General features: G+C 45.0%; 1 protein-coding gene across 3 annotated transcripts in view; it reads left to right on the plus strand.

Annotated features, from left to right (window-relative positions):
• Positions 1-24,589, plus strand: part of LOC311523177 (organic solute transporter subunit alpha-like) — an 88,072-nt gene that overhangs the window by 18,844 nt on the left and 44,639 nt on the right. Inside the window, exon 1 of one of the 3 annotated variants that reach the window (XM_084632940.1) lies at positions 23,022-23,486. The exons of the other annotated variants lie outside the window; for them this stretch is intronic. Coding sequence (XP_084489066.1) covers positions 23,420-23,486 — 67 coding nt within the window. The 5' untranslated portion in view covers positions 23,022-23,419. Of the gene's footprint in view, positions 1-23,021; positions 23,487-24,589 lie in introns of those variants that run through there. 3 annotated transcript variants of the gene reach the window in all.

The raw sequence follows: 24,589 nt of genomic DNA on the forward strand, positions 1-24,589 counted from the left end.
CCTAAGACTCAAGAGAAGAACTGCACAAAGGAAAGTATATGTAGCCACTGGCTTATGGTAAAAATCACTTTTATCTGTGTCAGGTTTCAAAGTAGCAGCCGTGTTAGTCTGTATCTGCAAAAAGAAAAGGAGGACTTGTGGCACCTTAGAGACTAACAAATTTATTTGAGCATAAGCTTTTGTGAGCTACAGCTCACTTCATCGGATGCATTCAGTGGAAAATACAGTGGGGAGATTTAAATACACAAAGAACATGAAACAATGGGCGTTACCATACACAATGTAAGGAGAGTGATCAGGTAAGGTGAGCTATTACCAGCAGGAGAGCGGGGGTGGGGGAGAATCTTTTGTAGTGATAATCAAGGTGGGCCATTTCCAGCAGTTGACAAGAACGTCTGAGGAACAGCGGCGGGTGGGTGGGTGGGAAATAAACATGGGGAAATACTTTTACTTTTACTTTTACTTGTGTAATGACACATCCACTCCCAGTCTTTATTCAAGCCTAAATTAATTGTATCCAGTTTGCAAATTAATTCCAATTCAGCACTCTCTCTGTTTTTGAAGTTTTGGAGTCTGTTTTTGAAGTTTTTTTGTTGAAGAATTGCCACTTTTAGGTCTGTAATCGAGTGACCAAAGAGATTGAAGTGTTCTCCGACTGGTTTTTGAATGTTATAATTCTTATAATGTTTTTGAATGTTATAATTCAGATTGACAGAGCCTGAAGAGTACCCAGAAGTTACCTACTACAGGACAGGCCCAACAAAGAAAATAACAGAACGCCACTAGCCATCACCTTCAGCCCCCAACTAAAACCTCTCCAACGCATCATCAAGGATCTACAACCTATCCTGAAGGACGACCCATCACTCTCACAGATCTTGGGAGATAGGCCAGTCCTTGCTTACAGACAGCCCCCCAACCTGAAGCAAATACTCACCAGCAACCACACACCACACAACAGAGCCACTAACCCAGGAACCTATCTTTGCAACAAAGCCCATTGCCAACTCTGTCCACATATCTATTTAGGGGACACCATCATAGGGCCTAATCACATCAGCCACACTATCAGAGGCTCATTCACCTGCACATCTACCAATGTGATATATGCCATCATGTGCCAGCAATGCCCCTCTGCCATGTACATTGGTCAAACTGGACAGTCTCTACGTAAAAGAATAAATGGACACAAATCAGACGTCAAGAATTATAACATTCAAAAACCAGTCGGAGAGCATTTCAATCTCTTTGGTCACTACTTTGCTGAATCTGAGATGCAAGCTTTCTTGGGAAAAGAAATGTAACCGTTAAATGTCACTAACACACAATACATCTGTTGTGGGTTTTTTTTCTTTCTTTTTTTTTTTAAAGCATTTATTTTCTCAGGAATTCTAGTAGCAACAGAGGAAGATGCTGCTGCTATAAATTTCACTGAAATTAGATGATGAGATGTAGGAGGAATGCCTATCAGTTATTTTGAAAACAATTCATGAAAATCAAAGCTGCCAATAGTACATTTTATAGCACCTGAAAAGTATAATGAACGTAAGCCATACTTACACAATGGGAAACCCTACCCTGGGAAGCCGTGACTCTGGAAAAGAGTTGGGGATCGTGGTGGATAATCAGCTGAACATGAGCTCCCAGTGTGATGTTGTGGCCAAAAGGGCGAATGTGATCCTTGGATGTATAAACAGGGGAATCTTCTATAGGAGTAGAGAGGTGATTTTATCTCTGTATTTGGCACCTGTGAGACCATTGCTAGAATTATGTTCCTTCCTGAATTGTGGACACCAGAACTGATGTTGATAAATGGAGAGGATTCAAAGATGAGCCATGAGAATAATTAAAGGATTAGAAAACATGCCTTAGGGATAGACTCAAGGAGCTTAATCTATTTACCTTAAAGTGAAGATTAAGGGGTGACTAGATCACAGTCTGTAAGTACCTATGGGAAACAAATACTTAATAGTGGCCTCTTCAATGTAGCAATGAAAAGTATAACACAGTACAATGGCTGGAAGGTGAAGCTAGACAAAATCAGATTGCTGGAAGTAAGGCATAAGTTTTTAACAGTGACAGTAAGTAACCTTTGGAACAATTTACCAAGGGTCGTGGTGGATTCTCCATCATTGACCATTTTTAAATGAAGATTGGATGTTTTTCTAAAAGATATGCACTAGGAATTATTTTGGGGGAATCTCTGTGCCCTGTGTAATACAAGAGGTCTAATCGATGATCATAAATGGTCTCTTCTGGCCTTGGAACCTATGAATCTATTAATTTCCCAGTGCCCAGGAGGAGATCTTGAGCTGGACAAATTTGTCCTGAAAGAGAGACTAAAAGAAACAGAAGTTTAATCATATCCAGTTTCAAGGTTAAGCAGTGTTTCAATGAAAGAACAGGAGGAACCGTGCTCCCGAGCAGAGCTCAGACTGGCTTTGCAGATGCTGAAAGTAAACTCCACATCCTGGATGTGCTTGCTCACTGGGAGCCTGTTCCTGCACACCTTACTCAGGTAAAAATCCTGTGGAATTGAGTGAACTGACACCTCCCTTCCATTGCTGTCATAAATATAAAGGAAAGGGTAAACCCCTTTAAAATCCCTCCTGGCCAGAGGAAAAATCCTCTCACCTGTAAAGGGTTAAGAAGCTAAAGGTAACCTCACTGGCACCTGACCAAAATGACCAATGAGGAGACAAGATACTTTCAAAAGCTGGGAGGAGGGAAAGAAACAAAGGGTCTGTGTCTGTCTGTATGCTGCTTTTGCCGGGGATAGACCAGGAATGGAGTCTTAGAACTTTAGTAAGTAATCTAGCTAGGTATGTGTTAGATTATGATTTCTTTAAATGGCTGAGAAAAGAACTGTGCTGAATAGAATGACTATTCCTGTCTGTGTGTCTTTTTTGTAACTTAAGGTTTTGTCTAGATAGATTCTCTATGTTTTGAATCTAATTACCCTGTAAGGTATCTACCATCCTATTTTACAGAGGTGATTTCTTTACTTCTATTAAAAGTCTTCTTGTAAGAAAACTGAATGCTTTTTCATTGTTCTCAGATCCAAGGGTTTGGGTCTGTGGTCACCTATGCAAATTGGTGAGGATTTTTACCAAACCTTCCCCAGGAAGTGGGGTGCAAGGGTTGGGAGGATTTTGGGGGGAAAGACGTGTCCAAACTACGTTTCCCAGTAAACCCAGTTAGAGTTTGGTGGTGGCAGTGGAGATCCAGGGACAAAGGATAAAATTAATTTGTACCTTGGGGAAGTTTTAACCTAAGCTGGTGAAAGTAAGCTTAGGAGGTTTTCATGCAGGTCCCCACATCTGTACCCTAGAGTTCAGAGTGGGGGAGGAATCTTGACAATTGCTACCACACCAATCGTGTGAAAAAGGAGTAAACTTGGAAAGACATAAACGTGACTTGCAGTTTTCTTGTAGCCGTGTTGGTCTCACAATACTAGATAGACAAGGGTGGATGAGGTAGTACCTTTTATTGGACCAACTTCTGTTGGTGAGAGAAACACAACTGACCTGAAGAAGAGCTCTGTGAAGTTCGAAAGCTTGTCTCTCTCACCAACAGAAGTTGGTCCCAATAAAAAGTATTACCTTGCTCGCCTTGTCTCTCATAAATGTGACTTGGAAAAAATATCCTTTCACTAAACCTTGGGCAGTAGCAATCCCTGTGCAGTGTAAGCAAGTATTATTGGAAATTGAGGCACAGACAAGTTACATGACTTGTGCAAGGTTAGGTAGGAAGTCATTTGGCAGAACCAGGAACAGAACATAAATATTCTGACACGTAGGCCTGACCACAAGAGCATCCTTCATCTCCTAATACTTGCAGATACAGTGGAGATGCAGGACTGGAATTTATACACCAAGAGCTTCTTTTCCAACAGAAAGTTTACTGATTGACAATTCATCTAATAACACATTACTTTATTTCTTAAATTATTTTTATTGATTTTCATAAAAATGAGAATGAAAAGTATAAGAAGATAAATGACTTACAGCTTCTGTGTTTCCAACTACTGCATGGTTCACTTCTGAGTTAGCAGCCAAAGAAAAAACAACTTATCACTTTAGAGAGCAATTACTATATATGAATTTGAAGAAACTGGGACCCCATTTCTAGATGCATATGGATGCTATGATAGGGTGTCCACCCCACACAGGCCCAGAGGGCTAGATCATGATGAGGGTACACCCAGAGTTACAGAGAGAGAGAGGGCATCAGAATGAGCAACTGATGAAAGGGGGCACCATACAGAGCAAAAGCTAATTCCCAGACCCAACCACGAGGAGGTACACCTGTGGTGAATGGGGCCCCTTTACAGTCAGATACAAATGGTGAGAGGGCTCAAAGAATGCCAAACCTCCATTCCACTTAACCCCTCTGCTTTTCCCTCCTGCCAGTCCCCTCCTCTCCATATTCGTGTATGTCTTCTCTTATTTTATTACCATTGCCTGCATCCTAACATGTCTATTGTAGTATTGTCTGTTCTTGCTGCTTTGACTAGCTGTAAAATTGCTTACTTCTATAATTCTACAGCAAATACTTAAAGGCACACAGCTTGACTGTGTAATATTGAGAAAACAGTAGCCCAAACCATACTCTCTGATGTGTGTACACAATTTGCACTGAGGACAAAGACAGTTGTGGGTAGAGCTACACAAATCTTCCCCATTATATTCAATACAGCATTTTGTGACTTTTTCATAAATGTTTTTTTTTTAAGGCCAGGATGGACAAAAGAATGACCACACTAGGTCAGACCAATGGGCCATCTAGCCCAGTATCCTGTCTTCTGACAGTGGCCAGTGCCAGATGCTTCAGAGGGAATGAACAGAACAGGGCAACTGACTGATACATTTCTAGTCTTCCCTTCTGTAGAACACAGACCATAGAATATCATCTAGCCTGTTACCCTTATAGTGAGTCCAATAACTTGTTCGACTAAAGCAACCTTCTAGAAAAGCATCCAGTCTTGATTAGAAGATCTCGAGAAGGTGAATCCACCACTTCCCTTGGTAGTTTGTTCCAGTAATTAATCATCCTCACTGTTAGGAACTCACACCCTATTACTAATTTAAATTTGCCTGGCTTTAACTTCCAGTCATTAGTTCTTTTTTTGCCTTTCTCTGCTAGATCGCCCGCTGCTGGTCCTGTTGGTTCAGATTGTGTACGAAGTGCAAGCCGTACATTTATAAATGAATTGCATTTGAGCTAACTCAAAAATCCGCATTTGTATTCATAGGTACTAGAACTCCAACATGCACCTTCACTGTTCACTTCAAACTCATACATTGTCTGTGGGTTTTAAATATGTTGCCAAAATAGTTGAATTTCTCATTCACTTACGGACAGTTTCAGGCTTGGAGATGAATAAATCAAACTCTAATAATGTTTTATAAGTATTTATTTGTTATGTATTGGTCACTTCAAGGAAAAAAAATCCTTGAGACTATTATATCTTTTCCAAATATTGCATAGGAAGTCAGTTAATTTCACTTTGAGGGGGTGGGAGTCAAAAAAAGGAAACACACAGTTAAACTCCCCCAAACAACCTGGACTCTGCTCCAGCCCCCCGACCACCTTCCATCCTGTGTGATGGTCACATCTTGCTTGTACAATGGACAAAGTGGGTTTGATAAGGACTCTCAGAAGTTCACAGCCTGTGACTACAGGCACATTAAATCCACCAAAATCAACTTTGTGCGGAGCTGGCAGAATCTGAGGGATGTGGCTTTGGTTTTGTATGTATGTATCTAAGGCTTTGTCAATGCAAGGGTTTTTAGCTACTGGTGTTCTTCTCCTGATGTAGTTACACTAGGGGATAAAACACCAGTGTTGACAAGTCCTATTATACATAAGTATATGTGACTCTTCTGCTCCATACTGATGTGTCAAATACCTAATGTTTGGTCTGGCTGTCCTTGAGAGGATTGTCGTTCTAGATGTGTTAGCTACATGCTTGGTTTGTATATCTGTTTTTTTCACCTTAAATTGTATTATAAATTGCACTCAGGTGTGTTCTCTCTCTCCCTCCCCCTGGGGGGGGGGGGCGCGCAGCGGGAGCTGAAAAGCCATACCTGTCTTGCTGAAACCCTTGGGAAGATAGAACATTCATTTAATGAGTTACCTCGCAAGAGTTCTGAGTGCTGTGGAGGCAGCAGACTTAGCCCCTAATCAGAGTGAGCTTGACAACAACTGCTTCAGCCAATTAAGGAGCAACCCTAAGGGCTTTGGAAGAGAGTTCCATGCTGTCCTTAGCCAGGAAGAGAGCGGCTGTAATGCAGGGTCTTGAAGGTTCAAGGCAGGGAGGGAGGAGCAGGTATGAACAGTTACTCAGCAGCTGGAGAGGAATCTCTGGGAAAGCACATTTAAAAAAATTGAACACACTCCATATGCCGTCTAGACATATTTGTCCTAGTACTCATCTCCCCTGCTCCACTGAAAAAAGTCTCCTCACTGGGAAAGGCACTGCAATCCAAGTATGTGTTACTCCTGGGGAAATTCTGCTCCAAAAAATTAAAAATTCTGCATAAAAAAAATTCTGCACATAATATTTTAAAAATCTGCATATTTTATTTGTCAAAATAACAGAATATAGTCACACCAGTTTCAATTATTTTGATAATTTATTTGAAAATATGTGTCAGTAAGTATATCTGTAACAATACAGACAACAAAAAAAGATTCCCCCAGGAGTTAAAGAACCCCCTATGTCAACCCAGTTCTTTTTTCTCTGTTATGCTTTTGTCAGCCACCTCAGTTTGGGTGTATCACATGTGCCAGCTGGGCACATCTTGGGGGGGAAAACTCTGACCTCCGGTCTTTTAGTCTATACTCATTTTTTCGCCCTGCCCCTGTAGGGTTACCATATTTCAAGTTCCCCAAATAGAAGGGCACTGCTGGGGGGAGGGAAAGGGGGCGATCTTTTGGGTACAGTTGGGGGGGTGCTGAAGGGGTGTGTGTACTTGCAGGGGCTACTTAGGGGGTTGGAGCGGGTATTAGGAGGGTGTTGGAGGTGTGTGTGTACTGGGAGGGAATATTACAGGGTGCTGGAGGGGGATATTTTTGGGATGCTGGAGTGTGTACTGGAAGAGGGTATTTGGGTGGTGGTGGAAGGGGCTGTGTAGGTCCCCCGCCCGAACCAGATACCTGTGCCCACTTTCCCCCAGAGCTCAGCCACGGGGCAGACATCCGCACACCCTCCCCCCTGATGGCCCCCTGTCCAGACGACTACACCCCCAGCCCCGCAAAGCCCAGCCACAGGCTCCGCTTCATGCAGCTTCATTACTGTCCTGCTGGGCAGAGACGACTCATACCTGCTGATAGTGGGGGGTGGGGAGCAGAATTTAAAGGTTTGGCCACCCCTGGATCAGGTCAAGGCATGCTTCCCCCAACAATCTGCCCCTTACCCTCAGTCTTCCCTCCCAGAAAGCAGTGGCCTGTGGTGTGCAGCTCATTAATACATTATTCTGTGCAAACTCTGCATTGCACTGTGGCACAGAATTCCCCCAGGAGTAACAATGTGTACTTGACCATAGTGACTGAAGAAAAACATCACTTCCTCTGACCTACCTAAGTTTCTGATCACTGATTACCTACCTTACTACCAATTTTGGATCTTAATTTTACAAATTTCCCCATCAGCTTCTCTAGTCCAGTGTGAAATGCTGTGGATTTCCTTAGTGTCCCTGTATCATTTCCAATTGCTCAAGAATTGCTTTTAAAGAATCAGTCAAGACAATCATTTACCAAACAGTGGTTAATATGTGACTCAGTCTTGTGCATGTTGCTTGGTTTGATCGGGCTTGTTTATACTTCAGCCTTATATTGAGATTTGTGTGTGTGTGCGCCCGTCCAAATAAAAGAATACCTCAGTGTTTAACAAAATTGATTTGCCATTTTGTGAGTGAGAAAGTCAAAACAATGTTCAGCTCTGGATTTAATGGCAGCTTTTGCTCTCTCTGCCATAACTACGATAGAGCCAAGATCACCTGATATGTTTTTGGCATCAACAATCATGGGCACTGGAACAGGGGGGACTAGGGGGCAATGGCCCCATCACTTTTTACTGGCCGTAAGCGTGAGCAATGGGGGGCAGAGGGAGTGAGCGGGGGGGCTTTTGAGGGGAAGAGGCAGCATGGAAGTGGGGGGCCTCAGAGGGTAGGGGTGGCAAGGGGGGGCTCCCCACTTTTAGGGAGTTTCTGCCACTCCAGCATGGGATTCAATAACTCCTGGAGCAGCATAGAGCCATGGTTGATGTACTGAGGTTGATGCAGACAGGGCCGTCCCTACCCATACGCAAAGTACACAGCTGCGTAGGGCACCAATTTCCTGGTGCCCTGCGCAGTTGTGTGCTGCTCCAGCCCCTGCCCCGCTCTTCCCCCTGGCCCCCTCCCCTGCTCCGCCCCAGCCCCACCTCTTCCCACCCCTGCTCCGCCCCAGCCCTGCCCCCCTCCCCTGAGGACTGCAGCAGGGCCGGGCCTGCACTCACTGGCAGCGGGAAGTGCAGCAACCCAGCCCCAGCTGTGCCGCCGGTGAGTGCTGGGGGGCGCTTCCCCCCCGCCCCCCAAGCCAGCCCCACCTCCCCCCACCGAGGCCTGGGGCCCCACACACATCCCTCCCCAGGGGGGCGGCGTAGGGCCCCAGAATAGCTTGGGACGGCCCTGGATGCAGTGCGAGTGTAGACACTGTGTTATTTATGTCAACACTAACTGTCCTCCAGCAGCTGTCCCACAGTGCCCCACACTGACCTCTCTGGTCACCATTGTGACCTCCACTGCCCAGGGGTCACAGAGATGGGAAGCCCCCCTCCCCCCACTTCAAAGCCCTGTGACTTTTTGAAATTCCTTTTCCTGATTGCCTGGCTTGGTGAGCACACCTAGCAGCTCTCCACTGTTGAGCCAGCTATGCTCTTAAGATGTGTTCCTGAATAAATCACACAGTTCAACTCAGGGAGCAGACAGGAGATATTGGATCTGCTGGGCTTCTGGGGAGAAGAGGATGTGCAGGCACAGCTATGCACCAGGTGTAGGAACATCAACCTCTATGAACAGATTGCTCTGGGGATGAAGGAGCAGGGGTATGACAGGGATCAGCAGCAGTGCCATGTGAAAGCCAAGGAGCTGTGACAAGCATGCAAGGCGGCCGGGGAGGTCAACAAGCGATCTGGTGCTGAGCTCCAGACCTGCCGCTTTTACAAAAAGCTGCATGTCGTCCTCAGCAGAGACCCCCACTACCACCCCCCCCAAAGCACTGTGGATACCTCCAAGCATAGGTGCTGACTCCATGGGTGCTCTGGGGCTGGAGCACCCATGGAAAAAAATAGTGGGTGCTCAGCACCTACTGGTAGCCCTGCAGATCAGCTCCTCCCGCTCCTTGCCAGCACATCCCGCCCATTGTGATCAGCTGTTCAGCGGTATGCAGGAGGCACAGGGAAGGGGAGGAACAGGGGCAGAGCATGCTCAGGGAGGGGCTGGAATGGGGCAAGAAGAGGTGGAGCAGGGGCGGAGTGGGGAGAGAAGAGGCGGGTGGGGCCTTGGGGGGAAGGGGTGGAGTGGGGGTAGGGCCTGGGGTGGGGTTGGGGTCGGGGTCGAGCACTCCCCAGGAACTCACAAAGTCAGCACCTCGGCCTCTAAGGAGCCTGAGTCATAGGCCCCCCGCTGGAAACAGAGAGGAGGACAAGATGGTGGATAAGAAAGAGGAGGAGGTAGAATATGGGGGACAAGCAATCAGGGGATCCAGCTGGACAGCGAGCCAGGACCTGTTTTTGACTCTAACACAGTCCAGCCAGGGCTGCCCATCCAGCAAGGGCAAGCCCAGTGCAGGGGAAGGAACCTCGGGTAAGCGTGCGGATAAATCTTTCAGTTACAGGGACGGCCCCCCCAGGGTATCAGGACACATCTTTTGACTTTTCATTCATTTACTCGTGCTAGAAGAGGCAGTGGAACAACCAAGAGAAGCAGAGTTGTTCTCTGCTTTTCATTCCCCTCTTGAGTTAGGCAGGGGAGCCTATGCGGAGCAGTTTGTTTATGGACACACAGGGATGTCCCTTGAATCCTCCTGAGAGATCTTGATGAAACTTTCATGGAGGCACTCTGCAGTCCTCTGCCCACGGTTTCTAGGGAGGGCAGCTTTATTTCTTCTCCACAGTAGGACACATTCCCACACCACGCAGCCATAACTTCAGCAGGCTCTGTTGCAGTACACAGGCTAGCAGCATACAGGCACGAGATGCCAGCAGCAGCTGTGCTCTTTCTGCATTCAGGAGTGAGACATCAGCTAAAATCATCACCGCCTGTGGAGAACAGTGCTACTATTCAGTGTCATTACCCTATACTACTAGAATCATACAACTGAGCAATTCCCTTCTCATGTCCCCAGTCCCCGGGGGCTCATACTCAGTACTCACCATGGCTGGTGCTGTGACTGGTGCTGTGCACAAACAATCCCAAGCAGAAGTGAGAAGGTTGTGTTTAAAACTTATGGGGAGCAAGGGTAATGAGTTCAGCATTTTCAGTTTCTCATTCTGCAGTGAATATGCCAACAATGGTACCTGTGTGTGTGTTATCTTCAGCTGCTGCCATTGCAGCCTTCAGGGTCTCCCCCTCTACACCTGCTGAACACCGGAGCCATATAAGGAGGAGAAAAAAAGAGGACTTAGGATGACATGTTCCAGGACATCCTGCAAGCCACTGCTATTATTATGCCTGGATGATTCCATTGCAGTGTTGTGATTCAATCTACCTTATTAGCACTTGTGCAGTATAAGACACAAATGTGTAAAGAGATAACCACACTTTGGGCAAAATCCTGTTCTGCGTGACACAGATGTGCAGATAAGTTCATGGTGGATAGGTCCATCAATGGCTATTAGTCAGGATGCGCAGGGATGGTGTCCCCAGCCTCTGTTTGCCAGAAGCTGGGAATGAGCGACAGGGAATGGATTACTTGATGATGACCTGTTCTGTTCATTCCCTCTGGGGCACCTGGCATTGGCCACTGTCAGAACACAGGATACTGGTCTAGATGGTCTGACCCAGTATGGCTGTTCTTATGACATTGAATCAGGCCAAGGTGGCAGCTTGTTTACTGCTTCCACACCCCTGTTGCCAGGATGGATCTGCAAAGCTTCCACCGCTACCCCATACCCTAATGCTATCATAAGGGCAAGAGTTCCCTTTTATTTAAGGTTACTTCATAGATCTGGGGGAAAGGAGAGGAATGGGCACTAATGCAGAAATCCTCTTGGTAGCTGTTGTTTTTTAGAGTCTACCTTTTACAAACTTCAGTTAGGCAGAGTCAGGATTTCCTCATTACTTACTTTGTGCCAGGACTTGCCAGGGCTGAGCCCCAGCACCTCAAGACTTGGCAGCTCCTAGCCCCGGCACCTCTGGGCTTGCTGCATCAGTTATGAATGTAAAAAAATTGCTTGAGCCCCAGCACCTCTTTCATTACAAATTAAGCACTGGACAAGTGACAATATTTCAGGGTAGCTAACTGGCTAACTCTTATGCATAGGCCAATCACATTTGTACATCTTAATAAGGCAGGAAAGGCTCTAATGCAATACGTTTGCCATAGCTGTAATATTTTTCTGTCTGTTCCACATTGGTATTGGAATCAGCTTCATATGCTAACACTGATACAACCAACCATAAAACTTCCACCCATGTGGGTTGTCCGAGCAACTGTTAAAAAATTTATTTTTAAATATGATAAAAATAATATAAAATATACATGTGTACTCCAACTCCTCCACTGGGCACCATTATTTGAATCTGAATGAACTCAAACAAGAAACAACGTTCTTGTCTAATTCAAGCAAGGAATTCACATAAGTGGGATTTTTCATCAATATGTTCAATGAATGCAGGATGTTGCCACACATCCAGGGAACAGATGGACCCCCATTGACCCTTCTGAGAAAGAGCCTTCAAAAGCCCAAGGCCAGCTTTCCATGTCAGCAAACACAGAATTGCACTTTCAGTCATGTTTTAACACATGTGATTGTCTGTCTTAAAATTTCCTGATGACACAACTTCAGTAAAAAGGTCTGCTGAGTCTGCTGATGTAGCCTGGGAGGGAAAGCATGATATTTTAGTGGTTATTTTTCCCTCAGCGGGGCAATTACTACTTCAGGGTGTGCTGGCATCTTTTCTCTAGAAAAGAGAAACTGAGATGGCTAGGATTTCTTTGATGTCTGAAACTTTGGGAAGTCTATAAATACAGCTAAGATACCACCTGCCTGCTGTTGCTTGATGTCACAAAATTCCCCCCAAATACAAAAGGGGTCATGTCTTTCCATTACATTTAAATGGTGATGATCTACTGAAAAACGGTGGGAACAGTAATAGTGAGGATTCAGTGAAAGTGGATTGTTTTGGTTCATCAGCACCATACGTACCTTTCTATGATGACAGTAGTGATTATCAATAACAGTAACCATTGACTTGTGGTCTCTACTGTCTTGCTCCCAAATGCAGCTGTTAGGCTTTTCAGAAGACATCCACATCTTCTCATCCAAGTGTCTTGCCTGACATATCAGTCTCTTCAGTAGTTCAGCATTTAGGCCACATTGATCGTGGTTCTTCTCTGTGTGTGCGCCTTAATTGGTGGCACTTTGGCTCCTGGGTCAAGTTGTCCAGTTCATTCTGTCCTCCATGGAACAGGAAATCCCATGAAGGGGCTGGAGCTATCTCTGGAGAGGCCCTGGGTCTCTGCACCGATTCCAGGGACCCTACCTCTTCCTTCTACTAAGCCACTGCTCCTGAAATACTTCCTCAAGGAGAGGCTGCAGGTTCTACAATTTTCAGAATGGAGAGAGGTAAATAGTGGTGTCCCCCAGGGGTCTGTTCTGAGACCAGTCCTATTCAACATATTCATAAATGATCTGGAAAAAGGGGTAAACAGCGAGGTTGCAAAATTTGCAGATGATCCAAAATTACTAAAGATAGTTAAGTCCCAAGCAGACTGCAAAGAGCTACAAAAGGATCTCTCAAAACTGGGTGACTGGGCAACAAAACGGAAAATGAAATTTAATGTTGATAAATGCAAAGTAATGAACATTGGAAAGCATAATCCCAACTATACATATAAAACAATGGAGTCTAAATTAGCTGTTACCACTCAGGAAAGAGATCTTGGAGTCATTGTGGATAGTTCTTGGAAAACATCCACTCAATGTGCAGCAGCAGCAGCAGCCAAAAAAGTGAATATAATGCTGGGAATAATTAAGAAATGGTTAGATAATAGGACAGAAAATATCATGTTGCCTCTATATAAATTTATGGTATGCCCACATCTGGAATACTGTGTGCGGATGTCGTCACCCCATCTCAAAAAAGGTATGTTGGAATTGGAAAAGGTTCAGAAAAGGGCAACAAAAATGATTAGGAGTATGGAACCGCTTCTGTATGAGGCGAGATTAATAAGACTGGGACTTTTCAGCTTGGAAAAGAGACGGCTAAGGGAAAATATGATTGAGGTCTATAAAATCATGACTGGTGTAGAGAAAGTAGATAAGGAAGTTTAACTCATAACTCAAGAACTCGGAGTCACCAAATTATATTAACAGGCAGCAGGTTTAAAACAAACAAAAGGAAGTATTTCTTCACACAACTCACAGTCAAGCAGTGGAAGTCTTTTCCAGAGGATGTTGTGAAGGCCAAGTTTATAACAGGGTTCAAAAAAGAACTAGATAAATTCATGGAGGATAGGTCCATGAATGGCTATTAGCCAGGATGGGCAGGAATGGTACCCCTAGCCTCTGTTTGCCAGAAGCTGGGAATGAGTGACAGGGGATAGATCACTTGATGATTATCTGTTCTGTTCATTCCCTCTGGGGCATTTGGCACTGGCCACTGTTGGAATATAGGATACTGGGCTAGATGGACCTTTGCTCTGACCCAGTATGGCCATTCTTATGTACAGTGCAGAGAGGGCTCCACAGAGGAAATGACTCTGCCTCGGGCTATGTTAATGTTTTTGTGGATTTCCTGCATGATGTTGGCTGTTTGGTAGGAAGGATATGCTTCATCTCTGAATTCTCCTCCAGCACCTCACCTCATCCAAGATAACTGTTCCAATGCATGGGACTTGACTATGTGTAGCCCTCTTTGGGTCCAGAGAAAGTGTCTCTGAGGCAGCTAGGTAGGGAGACATTTGCCCTGTGAAGGTGATCAGTCCTCTATACAAACATAAAGGATTAATTCTTACTTTGAAATTTCAGCTTTCTTTCTTGTCCCCTGTGCTAGCTCTAGTCATCACTCTTCCCCTTTCATCTAATTCTCCACAACATTTCTCGGGCCTCCCTCTCTGTACAGCATCTTGTGACAATTGGTTTGAAGGACATTATGCATTAGTACATTGAATTGTATGGTAGGGTAAAAAACTAATTACAAACAAAGAATTTTCCATAGTGCACAAGAATATTGATCCTTCCAGGGTGGTTTCCTGCCTCTGATGATAGCTGATACGATGTGTGAAAGGAGAGCAACAAAACAAACAAACCGATAATGCCCTTGGCCAATTGCACGACACGGAATACTAGAGAAAAATGTTCTCCTTGACCTTTGCAGCAATCTGCGTATTGATTGAAGCATAAGATGTTATTACCCCACTTATGCATGTAGAACAATAAATTTTATTATCAGTTATAAAACTACCCAGCCAGTTTTTAAATTCAAGCTAAATATTTAACTCTAAGACCTCCTGTGACAATGAATAAATTACCGGACAGGCTCTGCACTGTGTGAAGAATTATTTTCTTTTCTTTCTTTTAAACGTCCTTATCATTTAATTTCATTGAATGACCATCAGCTGTCATATATTTTTTAAAACAACCAAATCCATCAACATGATTGAGGTTGTCCTTTTTAACTGACTATGAAATATTCTCTTCTGCTCCACAGATGGCACAAAGGGAGTGGAAACTGCTCGGATCCCCTCTTCTAGGGATTTCCCTAGTATGAGGGAGTCTCTAGTGGGTTTAAAACCACAACTCCAGCATACAGGCTATGTCTGGGTCAGGGAGAGGCTATGGCTGGAGTGTACTGCACTCCAGCTATCTTCAGGTGAGAGAGGGTTGCTTGGGGAACGTTGCCAGCTGGTGTAGGTTAGAGCAGTCCTCAGGCTGCTCTAACGTGGACTGGGGGTGGAGACTCAGGAAATTCTAACCAGTTCCTTGGCAACTCCCTTCCCCTACTGCATTGATCAGATCTTGCTCAAGAAGAGAAGTTGGGCCTATATCTTCAGAAAGGCCTTTGGTTTGGTTTGTTCCTGTGGCTACATGTTTGTCATTAGGAGGCTTATCTGAACTAGGTGGCTTCTGCAAATTTCTATCCAATGGTAATTGTGAAAAGAATAAAGTGAAAATGCTGGGTTTTTTCTTCAAAAGTGAAATAGTTTTAAAGGTAATAATAAATGGTGCTACTGTAACACCTACAGACCCTGGTCATCATTGGGCAGGATCGAACCTGGGTCCTCTGGAGCTTAGTGCATGAGCCAAAAGCCCTATGGCTGTTAGCTAAAGCTGTAGAGCAAATTCATGAATCTCTCTCTAAGCGGTCTTGGTGCCACTCGATGGGACAGAGCCCCACACTCAGGAGGTGTGTGGGTTACACTAGCAGGTGCCTGATGGGAGTTTTGTCTGTACAAGGGCTTCAGCATTAGTCACAATAATGAATCCAAATTTAAGGAAAAAATATAAAGGCACATCACTACTGTCACAGTAACACAGCCAGCTGCATCTCTGTCCCTTTTCTGGTGTCTGAGGGCACCCTCTAGATCTCAGTTTCCTTTCTTGGGGTGGAATCACATAGTTCTCCCACTCTTAGGCTGATCTGTCTCGACTCAGTATCTGCTGATCTTCTGTTTAGGACCTTGTGACCAGACAGTTTTCTTAAAACAAAGTATTGTTTAATCTTAACAGTAGGAGCAAACAATAACAATAGAGAAAGGATTTTGAAACTGCAAAAGGCCTACATGCACATCTATCTTACCTAGAATCTTAGGCAGGCTTATCCCTCCCCAGACCCTAACCTCTGGAGTCTGGGTTTTCTTTATATCTCTCCTCTTCTGTCCTGGAGGGATTGTCCTAAATCCAGCCACAGTTCCTTGCTTTCTCACCTCACACACTTGGACCTGCTACCCAAAACCTGTCTGGGGAGTTCTGTGGTAGGCTGAGCCAGATTTCCAAAGCAAATGGCTCTTGCATTTTCTCTCAAGTGTTTGCCAGGAAGGATATGTCTGTATTCACTACCACCTTCCTGTGTGCATTGCCTGACAATCCTATTACACAACTAGCATAACTACTGCTGGAAAGAGAAAGATAAAATTCCTCCTAACCTAAAGGTGTAAGACACTGGTTAAATGTGTGCCACATCCCCTTCTAGTGGCTAGTTCTCTAGAGGATAAAAACCTACTACTGCTACTAGTGGAAATTACCCCTTTAGCTCAAGTGTTAGAGATCTGTGTTGAAGATCCCAAGGTTAAGACCTCATGAAGACCCAGAAAAGGGGGGGCTGGTAGAGCTGAGTGGAAAATCAGAATTTCCATCCTGTAGAAAGTTCTGATGTTCAACATTTGCTTTTGTCCTGAATGAGAACAAAAAATTGAAGTATCAAAATTTTTCTATTAATGAAAAGTTCCAAAAATGTTCCATTTGGGAAAGGCTGAAATATTTCACTTCAGCATATCTGATAAAAAATAAAATGTTGACATTTCGGAATCAAAATGATTCATTTTGGTTTGTTGAACTGACCATAAATGCTTCGTTTCTGAGTCAATTTCAGCCTTAAACTATGTTTCCCTGTTGTCATGCATTGCTCAGGGGTGTTGTATCTCAAATCATCCCCTATGGGCCAGGTTCCCTGGCCAGACTACATCTCCCACAGTAATGTAGTTGATGGTAAACCTGGGTAAACAGAGTACACACACTTCTCATTTAGGGAATATGGGACTTTTATGATGTATCATGCTCAGTCAAAGGGTAGACTGTATTGCATCGGTGGGATGTAGTCTGGCCAGGGAGCTCAGTCCATAGGAGAAAACATGAGCCACAACTACAGCTTCCATAAGGCAATGTGTCACAATTAGGAAAATAAAGGAATACTTGTGGCACCTTGGAGACTAACAAATTTATTTGAGCATAAGCTTTCGTGAGCTACAGCTCACTTCATTGGATGCATGCAGTGGAAAATACAGTGGGGAGATTTATATACACAGAGAACATGAAACAATGGGTGTTACCATACACACTGTAATGAGAGTGATCAGGTAAGGTGAGCTATTACCAGCAGGAGATCGGGGGGGGGGGGAAGGGGGGCAGGGAGAACCTTTTGTAGTGATAATCAAGGTGGGCCATTTCCAGCCGTTGACAAGAACATCTGAGGAACAGTGGGCAATGGCTGAGGGGGGGAAATAAACAAGGGGAAATAGTTTTACTTTGTGTAATGACCCATCCACTCCCAGTCTCTATTCAAGCCTAAGTTAATTGTATCCAGTTTGCAGATTAATTCCAATTCAGCAGTCTCTCGTTGGAGTCTGTTTCTGAAGTTTTTTGTTGAAGAATTGCAACTTTTAGGTCTGTAATTGAGTGACCAAAGAGATTGAAGTGTTCTCCAACTGGTTTTTGAATGTTATAATTCTTGATGTCTGATTTGTGTCCATTTATTCTTTTACATAGAGACTGTCCAGTTTGACCAATGTACATGGCAGAGGGGCAGACACACCCCTGGAACCCCGACCTGGGGTATTCTATCTGCTACCCAAGATCCATAAACTTGGAAATCATGGACGCCCCGTCATCTCAGGCATTGGCACCCTGACAGCAGGATTGTCTGGCTATGTAGACTCCCTCCTCAGGCCCTACGCTACCAGCACTCCCACCTATCTTCGAGACACCACTGACTTCCTGAGGAAACTACAATCCATTGGTGATCTTCCTGAAAACACCGTCCTGGCCACTATGGATGTAGAAGCCCTCTACACCAACATTCCACACAAAGATGGACTACAAGCCGTCAGGAACAGTATTCCCAATAATGTCACAGCAAACCTGGTGACTGAACTTTGTGACTTTGTCCTCACCCATAACTATTTCACATTTGGGGACAATGTATACCTTCAAATCACTGCTATGGGTACCTGCATGGCCCCACAGTATGCCAACATTTTTATGGCTGACTTAGAACAACGCTTCCTCAGCTCTCGTTCCCTAATGCCCCTACTCTACTTGTGCTACATGGATGACATCTTCATCATCTGGACGCATGGAAAAGAAGCCCTTGAGGAATTCCACCATGATTTCAACAATTTCCATCCCACCATCAACCTCAGCCTGGACCACTCCACACAAGAGATCCACTTCTTGGACACTACAGTGCTAATAAGCTATGGTCACATAAACACCACCCTATACCGGAAACCTACTGACCGCTATGCCTACCTACATGCCTCCAGCTTTCATCCAGACCACACCACATGATCCATTGTCTACAGCCAAGCTCTACGATACAACCATATTTGCTCCAACCCCTCAGACAGAGACAAACACCTACAAGATCTCTATCAAGCGTTCTTACAACTACAATACCCACCTGCTGAAGTGAAGAAAGAAATTGACAGAGCCAGAAGAGTACCCAGAAGTCACCTACTACAGGACAGGCCCAAACAAGGAAAATAACAGAATGCCACTAGCCATCATCTTCAGCCCCCAACTAAAACCTCTCCAACGCATCATCAAGGATCTACAACCTATCCTGAAGGATGACCCATCACTCTCACAGATCTTGGGAGGCAGGCCAGTCCTTGCTTACAGACAGCCCCCCAACCTGAAGCAAATACTCACCAGCAACCACACACCACACAACAGAACCACTAACCCAGGAATCTATCCTTGCAACAAAGCCTGTTGCCAACTCTGTCCACATATCTATTCAGGGGACACCATCATAGGACCTAATCACATCAGCCACACTATCAGAGGCTTGTTCACCTGCACATCTACCAATGTGATATATGCCATCATGTGCCAGCAATGCCCCTCTGCCATGTACATTTGGTCAAACTGGACAGTCTCTACTTAAAAGAATAAATGGACACAAATCAGACGTCAAGAATTATAACATAGAATCATAGAATATCAGGGTTGGAAGGGACCTCAGGAGGTCATCTAGTCCAACCCCCTGCTCAAAGCAGGACCAATCCCCAACTAAATCATCCCAGCCAGGGCTTTGTCAAGCCTGAACTTAATAAAAACTTCTAAGGAAGAAGATTCCATCACCTCCCTAGGTAACTCATTCCAGTGTTTCACCACCCTCCTAGTAAAAAAGTTTTTCCTAATATCCAACCTAAACCTCCCCCACTGCAAGTTGAGACCATTACTCCTTGTTCTGTCATCTGCTACCACTGAGAACAGTCTAGAGCCATCCTCTTTGGAACCCCCTTTCAGGTAGTTGAAAGCAGCTATCGAATCTCCCCTCATTCTTCTCTTCTGCAGACTAAACAATCCCAGTTGCCTCAGCTTCTCCTCCTAAGTCATGTGTTCTAGTCCCTTAATCATTTTTGTTGCCCTCTGCTGGACTCTTTCCAATTTTTCCACATCCTTCTTGTAGTGTGGGGCCCAAAACTGGGCACAGTCCTCCAGATGAGGCCTCACCAATGTTGAATAGAGGGGAACGATCACGTCCCTCGATCTGCTGGCAATGTCCCTACTTATACATCCCAAAATGCTATTGGCCTTCTTGGCAACAAGGGCACACTGTTGACTCATATCCAGCTTCTCGTCCACTATAACCCCTAGGTCCTTTTCTGCCAAACTGCTGCCTAGCCATTCGGTTCCTAGTCTGTAGCGGTGCATGGGATTCTTCCATCCTAAGTGCAGGACTCTGCACTTGTCCTTGTTGAACTTCATCAGATTTCTTTTGGCCCAATCCTCTAATTTGTCTAGGACCGTCTGTATCCTATCTCTACCCTCCAGCATATCTACCTCTCCTCTCAGTTTAGTGTCATCTGCAAACTTGCTGAGGGTGCAATCCACACCATCCTCCAGATCATTTATGAAGATATTGAACAAAATCGGCCTGAGGACTGACCCTTGGGGCACTCCACTTGATACCGCCTGCCAACTAGACATGGAGCCATTGATCACTACCCATTGAGCCCGACAATCTGGCCAACTTTCTATCCACCTTATAGTCCATTCATCCATCCCATACTTCTTTAACTTGCTGGCAAGAATACTGTGGGAGACCGTGTCAAAAGCTTTGCTAAAGTCAAGGAACAACACATCCACTGCTTGTCCCTCATCCACAGAGCCAGTTATCTCGTCATAGAAGGCAATTAGGTTAGTCAGGCATGACTTGCCCTTGGTGAATCCATGCTGACTGTTCCTGATCACTTTCCTCTCCTCTAAGTGCTTCAGAATTGATTCCTTGAAGACCTGCTCCATGATTTTTCCAGAGACTGAGGTGAGGCTGACTGGCCTGTAGTTCCCAGGATCCTCCTTCTTCTCTTTTTTAAAGATGGGCACTACATTAGCCTTTTTCCAGTCATCCAGGACTTCCCCCGATCGCCATGAGTTTTCAAAGATAATGGCCAATGGCTCTGCAATCACATCCGCCAACTCCTTTAGCACTCTCGGATGCAGCGCATCGGGCCCCATGGACTTGTGCTCATCCAGCTTTTCTAAATAGTCCTGAACCACTTCTTTCTCCACAGAGGGCTGGTCACCTCCTCCCCATGCTGTGCTGCCGAGTGCAGCAGTCTGGGAGCTGACCTTGTTCGTGAAGACAGAGGCAAAAAAAGCATTGAGTACATTAGCTTTTTCCACATCCTCTGTCACTAGGTTGCCTCCCTCATTCAGTAAGGGGCCCACACTTTCCTTGACTTTCTTCTTGTTGCTAACATACCTGAAGAAACCCTTCTTGTTACTCTTAACATCTCTTGCTAGCAGCAACTCCAGGTGTGATTTGGCCTTCCTGATTTCACTCCTGCATGCCTGAGCAATAATTTTATACTCTTCCCTGGTCATTTGTCCAATCTTCCACTTCTTGTAAGCTTCTTTTTTGTGTTTAAGATCAGCAAGGATTTCACTGTTAAGCCAAGCTGGTCGCCTGCCATATTTACTATTCTTTCTACACATCGGGATAGTTTTTCCCTGTAACCTCAATAAGGATTCTTTAAAATACAGCCAGCTCTCTTGGACTCCTTTCCCCCCTCATGTTATTGTCCCAGGGGATCCTGACCATCAGTTCCCTGAGGGAGTCAAACCAGTCGGAGAACACTTCAATCTCTTTGGTCACTCGATTACAGACCTAAAAGTTGCAATTCTTAAAAAAAAAAAAACTTCAAAAACAGACTCCAACGAGAGACTGCTGAATTGGAATTAATTTGCAAACTGGATACAATTAACTTAGGCTTGAATAGAGACTGGGAGTGGATGGGTCATTACACAAAGTAAAACTATTTCCCCTTGTTTATTTCCCCCCCTCAGCCATTGCCCACTGTTCCTCAGACGTTCTTGTCAACGGCTGGAAATGGCCCACCTTGATTATCACTACAAAAGGTTCTCCCTGCCCCCTTCCCCAGCCCCCCCCCCCCCCCCACTCCCGCTCTCCTGCTGGTAATAGCTCACCTTACCTGATCACTCTCGTTACAGTGTGTATGGTAACACCCATTGTTTCATGTTCTCTATGTATATAAATCTCCCCACTGTATTTTCCACTGCATGCATCCGATGAAGTGAGCTGTAGCTCACAAAAGCTTATGCTCAAATAAATTGGTTAGTCTCTAAGGTGCCACAAGTCCTCCTTTTCTTTTTGTGAATACAGACTGACATGGCCGCTACTCTGAAACCTGAAATTAGGAAAATGTGGTTTAATGTTGAACTGACTCTAAACAAAGAGCCCTGGCTTTCAACAATCCCAAATATTCAGAATCAGGTGAAAGGAAATATTTCATTTTTGTTTTCCCAATAGAAAATGAAAATGGCAGCATAATTGACATTCTCCTGTGAAACATGTCAATTTTGTGCAAAATGAGTTTTCCATTGGAAAATACTTCCAACAAAAATTCCCAACCAGCTCTACCTGTTACAGAGATCAAATTGAAAAATTCCGCTACAAAAAAAAAAAAAAAAAAAAAAAAAACCAACCAAAAAACCGACTGTTTGGAATTTTTATTGTTTTCTTGAAGTTTATAAATACATTGTAATGTAATTCTCTCTCTTGAACTCCCCTCCCCTTTTTATGCAAAAGGTAGTTTTGGTTTATGTGGCAAGAACTTGCAAAACTGGATCAAAACGACGCAGTTGTTTGTTTAAGCTTTGAGTGAAATCCAGCTCTCCTGTTAAAGCATTTGTAAACGTGATGGAAAAAGTTTAATTTTCACTTGCTTCCCCTCCCTATTTTTGGTTCCTTTAGAGGTGAAGTCTGTGGTAGTTTTCCACTTTAATAGGAACACGATCTGGTCCGAAATGTAGCCATTACTCTCCCCCGCCCCTAACTACACACAGAGGGGTAAATGCGGAGTGCAGTACATATGCCTCCTGCTCATAAGTTGAAAATGTTTGTCTCAGAGCCTTGCAAAAGTGACAATAGCTGACAATTCAGGTGGTGTGGGAGGTACTGTCTGGTGCTGGGGTGTGTGTGAAGAAGAGAGTGAAACTCTGAAGCTTGGAACTTGTAGGGTAAGTATTGGTTTCAGAGTAACAGCCGTGTTAGTCTGTATTCGCAAAAAGAAAAGGAGCACTTGTGGTACTAGCAATAAATTGGTTAGTCTCTAAGGAGCCACAAGTCCTCCTTTTCTTTTAGGGTAAGTATTAACGCTGCATGCCTTAGGGAGCTCTGTCTCTATGTCTCCCTTGCGGAACAGGGGCGTCTTTAGTGTATGCCTTTTATCGCACCTCGCAAACAAAGTAGAGGGGACAGGGACACAAGCGTATTGGTGTCAGTGTGGAACCTCCCGGGGAAGAGGACGCTGCGAATGCGCGAGGCAGGCGTGTAAATGGGGAGAGACACAGTGAGCCCAGCGAGGCCGCGTTCAGTCTCCGACCGCTCGCTTTGCCCTTCGCCTTGCGGTCTGCGCCCCGACCCGCCGGACTCCGCCGCCCGGTCACCGAGCCCCTGCCGTGCCCGGGGGCGGGGGATCGTCGCCCGGCCCCTCGTGCCGCAGCGTGGTTCGAGCGGGGAGAGACGGAGCTGGCTATTAGGCCCTTTTACCCAATCGCAAGGTGGATGGGAGGAAATGTACATCTGGCAAGTCTCAGCGCCTGACTGGAAAAGCGAAGAAAAAGTAGAAGTGCTTTGTTACTCGGCCATGCCCACGCCTCTGCGGAGCGGGGACGCGGACAAGGAAGCAACCTCCCAGGGGCAGCGAGAGGAGGCAAGTCTCAACAGAAGCTACAGAAATGGAGAATGGGACCGAGCCTGCCTGCGCGGCAAACGAGCGCCCGTTTGCTCACGAAATTGTCAGAAGTAAGTTTTGCTGCGGCCGCCGCTTTAAAAATAGTGGGTGGGTGTGGGTGTGTGTGGGTGGGTGTGGGTGTGGGCGGGCGGGCGGGCGCGGGAGGGGGGGATTTTTCAGGAAGATTTCTTAACTGAAAACTTGTCTGGAGGGAAAGCCCTGTTTTCTCTTGCAGACCATGTGCAGCTCCATACCCGGGCACTAGTTTCCCGTTTTAGTGCAGCGATATGTAACATGAGGAAGCTGGGTTAGTGTTTGAAAGGGATTCCAATAATTAAAAACGCTAAAAAAAAATGGACCCACAGTTAAAGTGTGTGATAATTATTAATATTTTATAATAATATAATTTTGTTTAGTACTAAAGTAGTTCACCAGAGTAACAGAAATGTAATGAGGAGTCCAGTGGCACCTTAAAGACTGACGGATTTATTTGGGCATAAGCTTTTGTGGGTAAAAAACCACTTCTTCAGATGCATGGAGTGAAAATGACAGATGCAGGCATTATTGTCCTGACACATGAGGAGAAGGGAGTTACCTCACAAGTGGAGACCCAGTGCTGACAGGGCCAATTCGATCCAGGTGGATGTAGTCCACGCCCAATAATATAGATGAGGAGGTGTCCATTCCAGGAAAGCTGCTTTTGTAATGAGCCAGCCACTCCCAGTCCCTATTCAGGCTCAAATTAAGGGTGTTAAATTTGCAAAGAATTTTAGTTCTGCTGTTTCTCTTTGAAGTCCGTTTCTGAAGTTTTTATGTTCAAGTATAGCTACTTTTAAATCTGTTATAGAATGTCCAGGAAGATTGAAGTATTCTCCTACTGGCTTTTGTATGTTACCATTCCTGATGTCCGATTTGTGTCCATTTATTCTTTTACGTAGGGACTGTCCGGTTTGGCCTATGTACATGGCAGAGCGGCATTGCTGGCACATGATGGCATATATCACATTAGTAGACGTGCAGGTCAATGAGCCTCTGATGGTGTGGTTGATGCAGTTGGGTCCTCTGATGGTGTCGCTAGAGTAGATATGGGGACAGAGTAGGCAACGAGGTTTGCTACAATAATTGGTTCCTGGGTCAGTGTTTCTGTGGTGTGGTGTGTAGTTGCTGGTGAGTA

The sequence above is a fragment of the Lepidochelys olivacea genome (assembly GCF_965140295.1).
Source record: "Lepidochelys olivacea isolate rLepOli2 genome assembly, chromosome: 1".
Taxonomy (NCBI): Eukaryota; Metazoa; Chordata; order Testudines; family Cheloniidae; genus Lepidochelys; species Lepidochelys olivacea.